This window comes from Dama dama, chromosome 5 (genome assembly GCF_033118175.1).
Source record: "Dama dama isolate Ldn47 chromosome 5, ASM3311817v1, whole genome shotgun sequence".
Classification (NCBI taxonomy): domain Eukaryota; kingdom Metazoa; phylum Chordata; class Mammalia; order Artiodactyla; family Cervidae; genus Dama; species Dama dama.
This window is the reverse complement of record NC_083685.1, coordinates 125,437,004-125,454,517: the sequence shown is the minus strand read 5'-3', so window position 1 is coordinate 125,454,517 and position 17,514 is coordinate 125,437,004. Positions and strand designations below refer to the sequence as shown.

At 53.7% G+C, this 17,514-nt stretch overlaps 1 protein-coding gene across 1 annotated transcript; it reads left to right on the top strand.

Moving 5' to 3' along the window:
• Window positions 1–6,337: 6,337 nt before the first annotated feature.
• LOC133055659 (E3 ubiquitin/ISG15 ligase TRIM25-like) lies at window positions 6,338–12,524 on the top strand (the record flags this gene model as incomplete). Its single annotated transcript, XM_061140791.1, has 7 exons — window positions 6,338–6,392; window positions 6,668–7,335; window positions 9,857–9,952; window positions 10,165–10,398; window positions 10,636–10,798; window positions 11,018–11,080; window positions 11,965–12,524. Coding segments are annotated over 7 exons (1,839 nt in total), but the record flags the coding sequence as incomplete, so codon positions are not given.
• Between the last annotated feature and the right edge of the window lie 4,990 nt (window positions 12,525–17,514).

The window sequence follows — 17,514 nt, the reverse complement described above, 5'->3', positions numbered from 1 at the left end:
ACTTTTGGTGTGTGTTTCCCAATACTCACAGCTCCTGGAGTCCTCCTGTCTGTCAACATTGATGATTCTCACACTGTCCTCAGGAGATGAATGTCACCGAACCCTTTTCTAGCAGAGCTTCTTACAGAGTCCCTGTTTCTCCTGCTGCTAAGACTGCCTGGGGGGCCGGGGAGGAGGGAGGAGGTTGGACCTTCTTCCTCCTGGTTTTCATTTCACTGCGTCTGAAAGGATCAGAGAGTGCCAGGGGACAGAAGGTGGGACAGATGGGCTTCCCGCAGGAGAGCAGGAAGGAGATGGGGAGGAGTAGGAGATGGTCTTTAAGGGAAAAAAGTCTTCCTGGAAGAGGACAGGTGATGGGGTGCCCATTTTCTCTGCCAGGAGGATGGGGAAGAATGTGAGGTGAGAATCCAGTCACACAAGTTTTAAGTGTTGATCCTTAAGTCATCAGGCAGGGTGTGGGATCTTCTCAAAGAGTCGGGTCATCCCTCCTACAGGGTGCTAACAGCTGGGGAGGAGTTATATACACAGAAAAGTACTGAGAAGGGATGTGGCTGGAACAGCTCCAACAAGAGGCCACAGCAGTTGTAAATGAGGGAAAGGAAAGGGCCTGGGGGACTCGGCTGTCACAGCCGTAGGGGTCGCAGGACAGAGTTACTGCTCCCAAGTGTGTGTGCGTGTTCATTCGTGGCCCACTCTTTGTGACCGCATGGACTGTAGCCCACCAGGCTCCTCTGTCCATGGGGTTTCCCAGGCAAGAATGACGAGTGGGTTGCCATTTGCTCTTCCAGGGGATCTTCCCGACCCAGGGATCAAACCCAGGTCTCCCACATCTCCTGCATTGGCAGGTGGATTCTTTACCACTGAGCTACCTGGGAAGCCCATTTGTTCCCAATTCTGGGGAACAAAGAAAAGAGGTTGACATTGTTAAAAGGTCAAGATGCAGGGCTTCCATGATGGCTCATTAGTAAAGAATCCACCTGCCAAGGCAGGAGACCCAGGTTCGATCCCTGATCGAGGACGATTTCCACATGCGGAGCAGCAATTAAGCCGACACGTCACAGCTATTGAGCCTGTGCCCCACGATAGCAGAGGCCACTGCCATGAGAAGCTCGCACACCACTAGAGGGTAGCCCCCGTTCACCGCCAACTAGAGAAAGCCTGCACAGCAGTGAAGAACCAACACAGCCAAAAATAAATAAAATTTTTTAAAAAGTGAAAAATAAAAGGTTGAGACGGGACTTCCCTGGTCATCCTGTGCTTAAGACTCCGCACTTCCACTGCAGTGGGCTCAGGTTCAATCCCTGGTTGGGGAATGGCAAAGAAAGACATACAATGCATACGCAGTCGAGGCTTTGAGGAGGGGCCCTGCGAGGGATGCTGCTGTCTGGGGGCCCACCGCGCTGCTGGGACCAGCGATTGCTGCCAGAGTGAAGCTGCGTTGCTGTGGTTCCTCTGATAACAGGAAGGGGCTCATCTTTCTCCCGCCAGCTCCCTCACACGTCCCTCATGGCTGCTCTCAGCCCCAGCAGCACCTGGCAGTCTGGGTGGGTTGGGACTGAGAGGAGCCACACCCGGGGCTGCTCAGTATCCATAAACTCACTTCTGTGCACATTTGAACTTCATACAAAATGGTAAGAATAACTTTATGCCTCCATGTGACAAGATGCAACTACCCTTTACACAGATAATCTTACCCTCTCCCCTAACATGAAAGTGAAGTCGCTCAGTTGCGTCGGACTCTTTGAGACCCCATGGACTGCAGCCCACCCGGCTCCTCTGTCCATGGGATTCTCCAGGCAAGAGCACTGGAGTGGGTTGCCATTTCCTTCTCCAGGGGATCTTCCCAACCCAGGGATCGAACCCAGGTCTCCCACATTGCAGGCAGACGACTTTACCCTCTGAGCCACCAGGGAAGCCACGACTCTCCTTCTGAGGGCTTTCCACGTGGATCAGTGGTAAAGAATCCGCCTGTAATGTGGGAGACCCGGATTCCATCCCTGGGTCGGGAAGACCCTCTGGAGAAGGGCATGGCAACCCACTCCAGTCTTCTTGCCTGGAGAATTCCATGGACCAAGAAGCCCTAACATAAGACACTGCAAAAGGTCATTGTTCCCAGGTCTGAGAGACAGTCACATCTATTTCTGGGCTGTGTTAATTACCCCTCAAATTGGCTTTGTAGGTTTTGATGGGCAACTCAGACCATGTGGTCTCTTGATTCCCATGATGAGGGATCAGGCACTGTTTCTCAAAAGGAGAAAAAGAAAAAAAAAAAAGAATTAGTCACTCCGTCATGTCCGACTGTACCCGCCAGGCTCCTTGGTCCATGGGATTCTCCAGGCAAGAATACTGGGTGGGTTGCCATGCCCTTCTCCAGAGGATCTTCCAGACCCAGGGATGGAATCCAGGTCTCCCACATTACAGGCGGATTCTTTACCACTGATCCCCCTGGGAAGCCCTCAGAAGGCGAGTTGCTATAAAAGGAGTCACGGGTCTATTCCGAAACCCTGGAATCTGCATGGTGAGTCTCCTGTTGGGACTTGCTGGAGGCTCTGCATGGCACTGTTTACAGATCATTTCAGTTCCACTGAATCTGCTCAGTCATGAGCCCAGGTGGCAGGCCAAAGCTTACATTTTTTATAAGAATCAGACCATGCAGAAGGATTCTCATCAGTGAGGCTTTCCCCTGGAGTGAACTGTTACCCTGGGAAGTCAGTTTAATTCTATATATTGCAATTAAATTGTTTTTCTATTTCATTATTTCTTAAAAATATTTTCATTAAGATCATGGTTTTCCAAGAGATTTTTGGTGGAAATTTAATTCAATTTCACCAATTCTAGCTTTTGCCCTCATGAGTCACTTTGTGCTTTTATGTCCTCTGTGCTTATTTTCCCCAAGTCAGATGTCACATTTGGCAGCTCAGAAATCTGATGGCCCAATGGTTAATAATCCAGCTTCCAACACAGGTGACGTGGGTTTGATCCCTGCTCGGGGAACTAAGATCCCACAGGTCGCAGAGCAACTAAGCCCACCAACCACAACTAGAGAGTATGTGTGCTGCAGTAAAAGACCCCGAGTGTCACAACTAGGATCCGACACAGCCAAACAAATAAATATTTTTAAGAAAATCTAAGTCTCCTATCTAAATTTGAGTATTTTTAACTGGTTGGTTTTCTGTTAGTTATTTCTAGCAAAACACATAAAGTGGATAGAAGACTAATTCCTATTTCTCAGCTTTCTTGTAAGAAAATTGTGAGCAAGTTCCCTTGGATATTCTTGGATGGCTTTATGTCTAAGCTTGGGCTATTGCTCCTACTCACATTTCATTCTGATAGGCTCCACACATGCACTGTCTACACAGTTGGCAAAACACCCTCAAAATATGCCCTCCTTTGTGCAGTTACGATAGGTAGCCGATAAGCACTCATTGGAGGCGGGAGGGTTTGGAAGGCCCCGCAGAGTTCTTGAATGAGACCCTGAAGCTGGAGAAGGGTGTGGTTGGCAGGTGCAGAAGGGATGTGGCGCTCAGCTCTCACTTCTCTCAGGGCTCCAGCAAACGCTCACTTCTTTGCGGCCTTGCGCTGCACAGCCACTCCGTGTCTGGAAATGTGCTGTGCTTAGTCGTTCAGTCGTGTCTGACTCTTTGCGACCTCATGGACTGTAGCCCGCCAGGCTCCTCTATCCATGGGGATTCTCCAGGCAAGAATACTGGAGTGGGTATCCTATCCCTTTTCCAGGGGATCTTCCCTACCCAGGAATCCAACCGGAGGCACTGACAACGAAAGCTGAGTCCTGGAGTCCTACTGGTTGAATGGGAGAGGGGAATTCTGGAGGCAGAGAGGAAACAGCCAAGCAGCTAGCTGCCTAATGGCCAAGAGAGCATTCATCGGAGCCTGGGTAGAGGCAGAGGGGTAGAGATGCTGAGCTGTAATCAAGGTCCTCGGAGATACTTACAGGCAGCCTCATATTCAAGAATCCCTACAGGCACTTTGTAATCCAGTGGTTAAGAATCTGCCTCGCAACGCAGGGAACTCGGGTTCCATCCCTCATAGGAAACTAAGATTTCCCTGGTTGGGGAACTAAGTTGCATGTTGCAACTACTAAGGCCCGAGTGCCACAACTAGAGAGTCTGTGCACCGCAGCGAAAGATCCCATGTACCACGACTAAGACCCAAGGCAGCCAAATAAAAGAAACCCTACAAATCCTAAGGAGGATAAATAAGAACACACATCAAACTCCAGGAGCTAGTGAAGGACAGGGAAGCCTGGCGTGCTAAAGTCCATGGGGTCACAAAGAGTCAGACACGGCTTAGCAACTGAACAGCAACATAGAAATAACAAAATGAAAACAAATTTGGAGAAAATCTTACAAGTCACCAGAAGTGGGGGGAAAAGGTAACCTTCAAAGAAGCAGCAGTAAGACTGACAGTCAGCTCCTCAACAGAAAAATATAAACCAGAAGACAGTGGAGGGGACTTCCCTGGAGGCCCCGTAGTTAAGACTCCAGGCTTCCAATGCAGGGGGGAAAGGTTTGATCCCTGGTGGGGGAACTAAGATCTCATAGTCTGTGCAGCATGGCCAAAAAATAAGTAACAATAAAAATAAATTTTTTTAAAAAGACAGTGGAATTAGATCTCCAAAATACTGAAAAGAAAATAGCTGCCAATGTAGAATTACCAAGTGAAAATATTCTTCAGAGATAAAGATGAAGACTTCTCCACTGGTCCAGTGGCTAAGATGCTCCCAAGGCAGAGGGCCCAGTTTCAATCCCTGGTCAGGGAACTAGATCCCACATGCCATAACTAAGACCTGGAGCAGTCAAATAAATATAATTTTTTTTTTAAAGAGTAACATATTGGGACGTCCCTGGTGGTCCAGGGATTAAGACTCAGTGCTTCCACTGCAGGGGACACAGGCTCCATCCTTGGTCGGGGAACTAAGATCCTGCATGCTGCATGGTGAAGCCCAAAAAACAGAAAGAGTTACATACTGCAAACTTTTCAGGGTATGTATCCTGTTGGGTGAGAAATCTGGGGAAACAAACACTGACAAGAAGCTATCGCAGTGATGAGACTCTCTCCTAAGCTTCAGTCATCTTTTCCTTCTGAGGATCAGAACCACAGTGGAAAGCAACAATCTTGAGCATCACCAATCGGATAATGTTTGGTTCATTCAACTTCAAACCAGGAATGAGCCTTGAGATCTCTTCTACAAAAACCCTGTTGATTCACCAGAGAACCAAGGTCCCAAGAGATGAAACAACTTGCCCAAGATCTCCCTGCCACTTAGTTGCCACCTTCCTTCTCTGCTTAGTAAACTGAGTCCCCCAAGTCCACTGCAAGGGGCCCTGGGTGCAGCAGCAACTCGTCTCCTGGGATGAAGTTTCCGGAGCAAAGAATATCCTGGGAGGGGCAGGACTTCTCACCACTGCAGCATGTCCAGTGGCACCTCTTTCTTTTTTTCCTGAAGTAAGTTCTCCTGGAAAATATTAAAAGAAAAGTAGATTTCCATGTGCACACATGCGTGTGTGCCAAGTCACTTCAGTCGTGCCCTACTCTTTGCGACCCCGTGGACTGTAGCCTGCTAGGCTCCTCTGTTCGTGGGATTCTCCAGGCAAGACTACTGGAGTGGGTAGCCATTCCCTTCTCCAGGGGATCTTCCCAACCCAGGGATCTAACTTGAGTCTCTTATGTCACCTGCTTTGGCAGGTGGGTTCTTTACTCTTTGCCACTGAGAAGCCCTTCCATGTACTGGCAAGCCCTTCCCTGCCCCTCCCCCCCAAAAAAAGCATTATTCAAACTCCAGGCGGCATTTGCAGTCAATTTCTATGATGATGAAAAGCTTTAAAAATCCTTATAATCCTATAAAGACATTCGGGAAGAAACATGTTTCATGCTAGTTTTCTTTTAAAGCTAAAGAATAGATGAGTATATATTGTTAACTGAGGCACACAACATCATTAATAATCAACTGAAATATGTTTTTTTTTTTTTACATTACCTGGAATACCATGTTTTACTATTTACTTATCTTCATGTCTTCCTTTATTGAGTCTCTTTTGCCCTGCTGACATCACAAGCAGAAGGCTGAGGCTGGTCATGCTTGAATTGTGACATCAGGAGCCAAACTGTGGGCAGTCTCAAGGAGGGGGTCCAGTGCGATAGGGGGACTGCAGAACAGCAGCCAAAGGGAAAGGTGAGAAGGTGGTCATCCAACCTCGGGGGATGTAAAGGGCTGGGGTTGGGGCACACTGGGCTGGGAGTCCTCCCAGCAGCTGGTGACCTGAGGCCTCGCCCCCTCCCCTCAACGCAGGCCTAAGCACCCAAGGGTTCTCTTCCCTCCATCCACAGGGCAGCCAAGCCTCTGGCTCTCCTTAACATGCAGAGAGTTTCACGTAAGTACCTGTGCGCTGACCTTTCTCCCAAAGGGCCAAGGAAGCGACTCGTTTCCCTTATCACCATGTGACTTCTTCCTGCCTATCCACCTTCCAGGAATTTGGGCAGGGACAAAAACACAGGCCTCAGTTTATGCCCTCCGAGGGTTGACCAATGGCACAGTCCCGGTACCCCGTGGGCAGAGCAGCTGATTCCAACAGAAGAAAAGGGGTTCCCCTCAAAGGCCCCTCAACTCCTGCCATGGCTTCAACCTGGCTTTGCCCCGTCTTCCCAGGGCCAGTCCAGGACCAAGCCCCAGCCCTACAGCCCACGGCCAAGCTCTCGGGACGTCCCCAAGGCCAGTTCCTGATGAATGACAGCAGTCTCTGCACGCTGGAGGACCAAGTCCTCTGTCCCGTTTGCCTGGAGGTGTTCCGCAACCCGGTCACCACCGCCTGCGGGCACAACTTCTGCATGAGCTGCCTCCAGGGTTTCTGGGACTACCAGGCCACCATGGGCGAGCCCCTCTACTGCCCCCAGTGCCGGGAGAGCTTCCCCACGCGGCCTCGCCTCTGCAAGAACGTCATCCTGGAGGAGATGGTGACCTGCTTCACCCAGGCCAAGGGCCAGACCTTGGGGTCCTCACAGAGCCTGGCCGGGCCCAGGGACGTGCCCTGCGACTTCTGCACCCCCGAGAAGCTCAAGTCCGTCAAGTCGTGCCTGCAGTGCATGGCCTCCCTATGCGAGAAGCACCTGCGCAGCCACTTCGAGGACCAGGTGTTCCACGGGCACCAGCTGCTGGAGCCCGTGTGGGACCTCAAGAGCCGGCTCTGCCGGAAGCACCGCAAGCTCCGGCGGCTGTACTGCCGCACCGAGGGCTGCTGCGTGTGCGGGGCCTGCCTGCTGGAGGAGCACAAGAACCACGACACCATCCCGCTGGAGGAGGAGCGGGCGCAGAAGGAGGTGGGGGGCGGGGAGCGCGGAGGGGGGGAGGGGCGGGGAGGGGAGGGTGGATGGGGGAGGGGAGAGGCACGGGAGGGGGAGGGTGGATGGGGCAGGGGAGAGGGAAGGGGAGGGTGGATGGGGGAGGAGAGAGGCAGGGGAGGGTGGATGGGGGAGGGGAGAGGCAGGGGAGAGGGAGGGGGAGGGTGGATGGGGGAGGGGAGGGGAGGGGCAGGGAGGGGAGGGTGGATGGGGGAGGGGAGAGGCAGGGGGAGGGTGGATGGGGGAGGGGAGAGGCAGGGGGAGGGTGGATGGGGGAGGGGAGAGGGAAGGGGAGGGTGGATGGGGGAGGGGAGAGGCAGGGGAGAGGGAGGGGGAGGGTGGATGGAGGGGAGAGGCAGGGGGAGGGTGGACGGGGGAGGGGAGAGGGAGGAGGGCTGGGGAGAGGGTGGATGGGGGAGGGGAGGGGAGGGGAGGCCGAGGAGCAAGAGGACTCTGTGTTCCAGGCGCACCTTTCCAGGAAGGAAAGGATTGTAGCCATTAAAGTGTCCTTAGTGGCCCAGTCATGTCTGACTCTCTGCAACTAAACAGACTGTAGCCTGCCATGCTCCTCTGTCCATGGGGTTCTCCAGGCAAGAATACTGGAGTGGGTTGCCATTTCCTTCTCTAGCCATTAAAATGATGCTGGGAATTCCTTGGTAGCTCAGTCGGTACCAAAAAAAAAAAAAATCTGCCTGCAGTGCAGGAGACCTGGATTCGATTCCTGGGTCAGGCAGATCCTCTGGAGAATGAAATGACAACCCACTCCAGTACTCTTGCCTGGAGAACCCCATGGACAGAGGAGCCTGGCAGGCTGCAGTCCATGGAGTCGCGAAGACCTGGACATCACTTGGGACTAAAGCACCCAGAGTGATGCTCACGAGACATGAAAAAGTGCTATCAGATTGACTGAATAAGGATCCAGAGACTTCCCTGGCCGTCCAGTGGTTAAGACTCTGCTTCCGCTTAGGGGAGCACGTGTTTATCCCTGGTGGGGGAAGACCATGCTGTGCACTGCAATAAAAAAAAAAATTAATAAAATGGTTAGTTATTTATTTAAAAAAAAAAAGGATCCAAAGTTATTTTTGATGAATCCTATTTAAAAAAATTTTTGCACAGAAAAAGGAATGGCTGAAAGGTAACATATCAAAATACAAACATGTCAGGTTGGGTGAATCCCTTCCTTTTTTTCTATTTTCAAATTACATTTTCTCCATTTGGATTGCTTTCTTTGATGGAGTACTTATATTTAAAACATTCTATCAAGCATATTCTAGAACTGTGCTATTCCAAGGTAGCCACCTGCAAGAAAGAAGCTTGGGCCAGAATATAAGCCAACTCACCCCACTGTCTAGTTCAGCTGACACTTTTTTCACAGCAGGACCTTCTCAACAAAGGGAGAAATGTGTTGATTTACAGCCTGGCACAAGCTGCTGCTTTTGTTGTGGGTCAGCAGCAGTTCACAGACAGGTGCCTGGAACCCCCCTGTCCGACGGCAGATTGTAAATCATGCCATGCCCGCCCCTGGGATGTGCTTGTGCTGTCGTTCAGTCCTATCTGACGACCCCAAGGACTGTAGCCCATCAGACTTCTCTGTCCTTGGAATTTTTCAGACAAGAATACTGAAGTGGGTTGCCATTTCCTCCTCCAAGGGATCTTCCCAACCCAGGGATCGAACCGGCATCTCCTGAGTGTCTCCTTGTGCAGATTCTTTACCACTGAGCCTCTGGGCTAGCTGAGACTAAAGGCTTATGTGGAAGGACTTGGGGACACAGTTCTTCCTAGACCTGGCGGCACTGCCCCAGGGAGCCAAGGGCTCCGCATCTGATTGACCCCTGCTCACCCCACTGCCCGCCCCCAGGCTTCTCAAATCACCGAACCCCTCCATAGCTGCTGCTTGTGATCTGAACCCTATGGTCATCAGCTGTCAGAAGCAGATTCCTAAGAATGGGGAGTCTCTCAGCGAATGAGAGAACAGGAGAAGAGTGGCCCCGAGGGACTTCCCTCGCAGTCCAGTGGCTAGGACTCTGCCCTTCCATTTCAGGGGGCACAGGTTCGATCCCTAGTTGGGGAACTAAGATCCCACATGCCTCGCAGCCAAAAAAAAAATAGAGGGGTGTCCCTGGGCCATCTACCCTTAAGCCCTACCCATCCTCATTCCCATTCAGACCTCTTAAGAACATAAGAGGTGGGACTTCCCTGGTGGTTCAGTGGTTGAGAATTTGCCCTGCAATGCAGGGGACACAGGTTCAATCCCTGGTAGGGGAACAAAGATCCCACATGCCACAACTAGAGAGTCCATGTACTGAAAGGAAAGATCTATGTGCTACAGCTAAGACCTGATGCAGCTAAATAAGTGTTTTGTTTTTTTTTTTTTTTTAATTTAATTGAAGAGGTGCGTTTCTTCTGAGCTCTGACATGGGACTGGCCACAGAGGGCTTCTGCTAGGGCACCTCTCTGAGCCACCAGCCCGCTCCTCTTCCACCTCACCCTCTCACCCCAGGTGGAGGTTCGGAAGGTCCAGGCCAACGTGGAGAACCAGATGCTGATCATCACCTCTGACAGCCAGAAGCACCGGGGCCAGGTGGCTTTTCTCTCGGTAAGCTGGGCCCATCGCCATCTCCGGCCCAGGCTTCCCCAGCGCCCTGCTTCAGGCCGAGGGGGCCTCTCAAGGGCTTGGAGTGGATGGCATGGGGCCAGGCAAACAGAGAGGTGATGCCTTGGCCAGCTCTGGGCCCTCACAAGGAGGGTGAGGAGGTGGGGCTCAAAGACACCTCTCTGTCACCACCCTCTCCCCGCCCCTGCCGCCAGAAATTGATCCAGACAACTCGGGAAGAGGTGAACGCCTGCTTCTCAGAGATCATCCAGGAGATCAAACAGATGCAGATGAAGGTGCTGGATTTCGTGGAGAAAGAGGAGGCTGCTGCCCTGGGGAAGCTGGGTGGCTCCATCCAGCAGAGTCACAACCGGCTCCTGAAGCTCGAGGGGGACAGCATCTGGCTCCGCAGCCTGCTCGCCAACCGCAGTGACCAGCAGTTTCTGCAGGCAAGGCCCCTCCCTACCCCCACCGCCCAGGCCCAGCGCAATGTCCACTGGGCTGCAGGGGCTTTGACAGCCCTAATTCAGATGTCCGAATAAGCCAGGAGGAGGGGAGAAAGCTGTCCAGGTTTGAACATTGGCAGCTTTCCCGCCTGCCTCCTGGTTCTGGGGAACTGCTAAGCCCCTGGCCCTTGCTTGGGGCCTGACTCACAAGTGGTCCTGCCAGCCCCTCCCTGCCTGCAGGAGTTGCCCAGGCTGAAGCACTTCCCTGCCTGCATGGAACCCCTCATGGGTACCAACTGTGAGGAGAAGCAGAGCTTCCTCCAGTTGCCAGAGACTTTGGCGGAACTCCGGACCCGGCTGGTGGACATGGGTCTCAGCTTCATCAACCAGCTCCTCCTGAAGGGTGAGTTAGAGCCTGCTTGCCTGGGGCGGCTGGAGACCCTCCTGCCTTCTGGGGATGGGCTGCCCCGAGGGCAGCGGTTGGGATTCTGGGCACTTGTAAGAGAGCATGGCCTGTGTGAACCTTCGCCAGGTGACTCAGCCTCCTGGGAGCCCATGCCTCTCTCTGGAAGGACACTGGGCTGTGGAAGTGTCCTCAGCAAAGCCCCTCCATCTTCCCCAGGCATTAAGATGAACTCCTATGAGGTGCTGCCCCCAGATGTGGACAGGAAAACCCTTCTCAAGTGTGAGTCCTCAGTCCTGGGGTCCAGCCCCAGGGGCAGGAAGGAAAGGAACAGGGCCCTTGGTTGCCTTGACCGACCCAGCCCCACCTCCATTCAGGCCAGGGCTCCAGAAAGATGCCAGGTCTCTCCTGCCCTGACCTTGTACTCTGGACTGGAGACCTCAGAAGGCCTGTGACTCCACGGCCCTGAGAGGAAGGGGAGAAGGCTGTCCTGTCCCACGCCCATGGGTGGCAGGGCCTCGACCACTACCCAGAGGCCAGCTCTGCAGCCCTCTGTGGCCCTGATGTGGCTCAGCCTCTGCCCTCAGCTGGGTGCCTGCCGACCTCCCCTGGACTTTAGCCAAGCCAGCGGGGATGGCCCTGTCCATTTCTTCTACAGTCAGTCTCCCTTTTCAGTTAATGTCCCTGCAGCCCCTCTCCCAGGCTGGGCGAGGAACCAAGTGACTCTCTAAGAAATCACCGGTGATGTCTCCGAGGTCTCCAGGGTCACGGCTGATGAACCCTTTGATGACCCCTTCCGAGTGACCTCCTCCAGGAGCCCCTGACGCTCCCGCAGTCCAACCCATTCTTGTGTCCTGAACAAGCAGAAAGAGGGGGATCATGTTAGGGTTTGGTGGGGGAGGGCAGATAGGGGGACGCTTGGTTGTCCACCTCTCTAGGAAGGCAGGCCTTTGGACAGCGCCCAGACAGACAATGTCCACACCTTCAGACCAGAGCTGAAAACTTAGAGAGCGGAATAGAGGGGCCACTCTTGGGAGCTGGGGGTGGAAGCACTTGGTGACTTTTGTGCCAAAGCTGTGAGCTTCGGCCCTCCCCTCTCCAGACCTCCAGCGCTGTCCCCCAGGCCCGCGGACCCTAGCCCCCTTTCCCACACCCCCTCGGCCCAGGTTACTGCAACCTGAACTTCGACCCCACGACGGCCAGCGAGGAGCTCTTCCTGTTCAAGGAGACCCACTCGGTGCTGAACCTGGGCATCCTCCTGGAGCCCTTCGCGGCGGGCGGCCCCTTCCCGGGCTTCAAGCAGTGGCCGCAGGTTCTGTGCTCGCGGGGCCTGGCCGAGGGCCGCCACTACTGGGAGGCCGACGTGTCCAACTCGTGGGTGTGCCTGGGTGTCTCCTACCGCCGCAGCCCCCTGCTCGGCGGCCGCCCGCGCCGCAACATCGTCTACCTGCTGGGCCGCAACCCCTACTCGTGGTGCCTGGAGTGGGACTCGCTCAAGTTCTCCGTCTGGCACAACAACACGCAGACGGTGCTGCACGGCGGCTACCACCGCACGCTGGGCGTGGCGCTCGACTGCGCGGCCGGCTGCCTCTCCTTCTACGGCGTGGCGGGCGGCGTGAGCCTCCTTTACCGCTTCCTCGCCTCCTTCCTGGAGCCGCTCTACCCCGCCGTCATGGTCAGCAGCGGCGCCTCGGTCACGCTCAAGCAGCGCCCCTCCGAGGCCTAGGCCAATAAAGCTGGACTCGAGCGCTGGCTGCGCCCGCGGGGAGGGGCGCGCCGGGGAGGGTGGCCGGCCCGAGGGGGTCCCCTGGCCCGGGGTGGAGGGGTGGGCGGCGAACCCGCCTCCTGACCCGCTGCCTGGACTTCACCAGCGACGACCACCCAGGGGTCCCGGGAGGTCCTGGGGATCCCTGAAAACAGGCCGATCCTCCCGTCCCCACTGTCACGGGAGAAGGGGCTCTGAACCAGGCTGGCGATCCCCCTGGGACTGGGGACAGCCCGGTGGCCTCCAGAGGGGGGATTCCTGACCAGGGTACTCGGCCTCTCCCACCCGTGAGCTCCCAAGCCCCGTTGGAGGGTCTCCGGGCTGGTCCTGGCCCCAGGTTGCCCAGGAATGGGCGGGGCTTGGGCCAGGTGACTCCTCCCCCACAGGTGGCCAGACGGAGAGTTGGCACCTGACCCGTGGGGGTAGAGGTGTTCTGAGTTACTGGATTAATTGGAGGCTAGGAAGTTAAGCCGGGGAATCATGACTGTGCCAGACCTCCCTCCCCAAAAGGCTGAGGGCCTCGATTCTCAGGCCGGGCTGGGGCCCCCATTCCTCTGCCCAGCAAGAGTTTTTCTCACAGGGCTGGTGTTTTGCAGCTGAGGAGCCTGTGGAACTGAAGCTGTCTGGGTGGGTGACCCTTAGACATCCTGCACCCTCCGCAGCGGGCCTGGAAGCTGCTCTCCACGCCCCCCAGACTTAAGCCCACTGCACTCAGCTCCCCTGGGTAGTGCAGGAAGCCAAGGGGTTCATTCACATCCAGGTCTCTTGCATCTGACCTGCCCAGCCAGACGGTGTGGAAGTCACAGGGAGAGGCTGGGCCTTGCCCTCCGACCCCGGCAGGTGTGTGACCAGGGACTCGGCCCCTCTAGGGAAGCGGCCTGGACATTTCCAGCCTTGACCAGTCACTTGTTGCTGTGGCTTCTCATGCAACGGGCCCTGGTCGGGTTAATGATTGGCTCAGAAGAGGAAATGAGACAGTCTTGGGGGGGAGAAAACTCCCTGGGGCAACGTGGTCCAGAACCAGGGCGTGCCTGAATTCCATCCCCGCCTGGCCTGTCTCCAGAGACGTCAGTGACCCTCCCCTCGTTTCTAACTCTGGGGCCTGGCAGGGGGGCCGATTAGCAGGTGGAAGGTGCGCTCGGTTGGCCTCACAGGGCGGGACGCCCTTTGGCTGCCCTGAGCCTGGGCTGTGGTTCTGTTGACCTTCCTCCCTGGAGGCTCCACTCAGCACCAGTCCAGTAACTTCCATTCCTCACCAGTGCTACTGGTATGGACGGGTAGAAATGAAACTTAAACCTTTTCCCTTTGGGAAAAAGCTTGCATGCCAAAGTGCTTAAATCTTGCCTCCCCATTTACCCAAATCAATCCATGGACTGAGGTCAGGAAAGGCTGAGAGGGACTTCCCTGGTGGTCCAGTGGCTAAGACTCTGAGCTCCCAATGCAGGGGGCCCAGGTTCGACCCCTGGTCGGGGAACTAGAACGCACGTGCAGCAACTAAAGATTCCTCGACAAAGATCAAAGGTGCTGCAACTAGGGCCCCTCGCAGCCAAATAAAAATAATTTTTAAAATGCTGAGAAGGTAAAAAGCAGGACCCAAGGAGACAGCACGGATATGAGTCCTTCCCCACGGGGGAGCCAATGGAGGGGCCTCCCTCACCAGCTCCTCCAGGCTCTGAAGGAGTCTTCACGTGGTGTGTGATGCTGGAGCCTGATACCCTCAGGCACACGCTGGTGTGAAACCCACATCAAAGGCATGTTACTTGTCTGCTTAAACAGCTCCCCAGGTTCGTAAACCCCTGGGGACACACAATGGTAGTCCTGGGAGGGGGTGGTCATCAGATGCTCACCAGTATTTCAGAAAGCCAAACAGCTAGCAGGCCTGCGTGTCAGTGAGGCTGATCAGGAAACCAAAATGTTGGGGTTCTTGGCTCAGCATTTGCCTCCTGGGCAAATATATCATAGAGGGTGATTCAGGGTGCAGGATCAGCCAGAGCTCTTCCATAATCCACATGGGTGAGCCCTGGCCTCCGCCTTTCCCCGACTGTGAAGAGACCAGGGGAGGCACTGTCCCTAGACTGCCACCCACATTCTTCTCATGCCTTCCTGCTCCTGCCTTAACACAACGAATTTTTTTTTTTTTTAATGCGAATCCAGACAGGCTGTAAACTAATCTTCCCAAGGGTTATTTCACTTAAAAAATTCCTGTATCATTTCTCACAAGAAGACTATGTTCCTGTATTACCTGGGCAATTTTTAAAATATATATATTTGCAAAAAAAAATTTTTTTAATAAAATATATATATTTGCATATTCGATAAAAGTAATTTTGCTTTAACAAACACATAATGCCTAGTGCACACCAGGCCCTGTTCATAGAAAATGAAATGTTCGTGGCAAAACTGAGCTCATTTAATAACCCCCACCCTATGCAGGAGGAAACTGAGGATAAGCAGTGCCTTGTTCAAGATCATGAGGTACATGAATTGGGGAGCCAGATTCAAACCCAGACGGTCTGCTTTTTCAGTCACTATGCTACACCACCTTTCCAATAGCACATTGTAGAAAGTTTACATAATATAGAAACGCAAAAGAAAAAATATTCTGGGGCTTCTCTGCTGGCTTAGTGGTAAAGAATTTGCCTGCCAACACAAGGGACCCAGGTTCCATCCCTGGTTGGGAAAACCCCACATTCCAAGGGACAACTAAGCCATGCGCCACAACTACCGAGCCCAAGCACTCCAGGGCGCAGTGACCCGCAACTACCGAGCCCGCTCACACTAGAGACCATGTTCTGCAATAAAAGAATTCACCACAGTGAGAAACCCTTGCCCCACAACTAGACAGTAAACCCGCCCCCGCCCCCGCCCCCGCCCCGTTCTCCACAACTAGAGAAAGCCGGAGCACAGCAACCAAGACCCAGCACAGCCAAAGGTAAATCTTTTTTTTTTTAAAAAGAAGATATTCCTACCATAATCCTTACCACCTCCCTGCAGAGATAACCTCTCCTGGAGAATTTCCTTGCAGGCTTTTGTTATAAAGATGTAGTAGTTGTAGCTAGAACACAACAACTAGCATGCATCTTCCAAAGTTACTTTCAAAACGTAACATGACATCATATCACACCCTACACACCTGTCCTACAGCTCTGTCTTATCTTTTATTCCTTCCCTGATTCCCTCTAGAGGTGGGTGGCAAGTGGCGGCCCAGCCAAAGTCACAGATGTTGCTTCCTGGATGTCACCGAAAGTTTGACCCAAACTCATGGGGTGGGAGGGTGAAAGCACGTCTCTTCGTCCCATCGCACAAGTGAGGACAGAGCAGGAAGCAGGACCAGCTGGCAGGAGTCTCAAGAAGGAGTCTTAACTCTTCCCTCCCCCACGAGAGGGTGTGTGCAGGCTGGAGGTGGAAGGGAGGGGATGTTTGTGGGAGCCTCTGGCAGAGGCCCTGCCTGCAATGCAGTAGCTACCGGACGGCTGTCAGGAGCATCTCCCCTAAGCCAGCATAAGTACAAACTCTGCAGTTTTCTTCTGTGAGAAAGGCAATCTGTTGGGGACCTGGACCGGGTCCCACCAGCTCTCCAGAGGGAAGCCAGGCTTCCCTGGTGGTTCAGTGGTAAAGAATCTGCCTGCCAATGCAGGAGACACAGGTTTGATCCCTGGTCAGGGAAGATCCCATGAGCAACTAAGCCCATCCGTCACAACTATTGAGCCTGTGCTCTAGAACCTGGGAATCCAAACTACTGCAGCCTGCCAGCTAGGACCCATGCTCCACAAGAGAAGCCAGCACAATGAGAAACCCATGCATGACAACAAAGGAGCCCTCGCTCGCCGTAACGAGGGAAAAGCCCGCGTGGCAACGGAGACCCAGCACAGCCAAAAATAAATAAAATATAAAAATAAAAAACAAAGAGGCAAACCATCTCCAGCCCTCCCTGCAGACCCAACCCCATCCCCACTCCCACCCCAGCTCCTTCCCTCAAACATCAGTGTCCCGTAGTCTTACGGACTGCCTCACCAGCCCCCGCTCCATTCTACTCTCCAACGCGATTCACCTCCCGCCCTTTGCTCCTGCCATCCCCTCTGCTGGGAGCATGCTTCCACCCTCACCCCCTTCCTTATTCTTCCTCCTCATGACTTCTTTTTTTTGGGGGGGGGGGCTGAGCCCCACAGCATGTGGGATCTTAGTTCCCCAACGAGGAAGTCCTTCAACTGAGTCTTAAGGACTAAGGAGGAGAAAGTAACAAGTGATGAGAAGGAGGGACTTCTCTGGTGGTCTAGTGGCCAAGACTCTGAACTCCTAATGCAGGGGACTCAGGTTCCATCCCTGGTCAATGAACTAGATCCCACATGACACAACTAAAAATCCTGAATACTGCAGTTAAGACCCAGTGCAGCCAAAAAACAAAAACAAAACCCGAGGAACCACTTAAAAAAAAAAACAAACTTAACTAAGACATGTTTTGCCCCAGGAAGCCACTAGCAAACCCTCTTCTCCCTAAGCCAGGTGAGCTTTCCCCTCTCCTGCCATCACCTTCTACATGCGTCCCTCCTGGCACCCACCTTGTTTTATGTGGGAATTCTCCATCAGACCAGCTGCAGGCTGGGTATGTCATATCGGTCTCTCTTGCTTAGCACATGCCTGCCACATGTGAAAGTGTGAAAGTAACACAGTAGTGTCCAACTCTCTGCGACCCCATGGACTGTAGCCCGCCAGACTCCTCTGTCCATGAGATTCTCCAGGCAAGGACACTGGAGTGTATTGCATTCTCCAGGAAATATTCCTGACCCAGGGATTGAACCTGGGTCTCCTTCATTGCAGGAAGATTCTTTACCATCTGAGCCAGCGCTTAATTGATATTGACCTAAGGACTGAAGGAACACTTCTGGCGGTCAGAGGGTGGAAGGCCACCTAGATCCTTTCCTGGGTCAGGCTGGGCTGGCTGGGTGCAAAT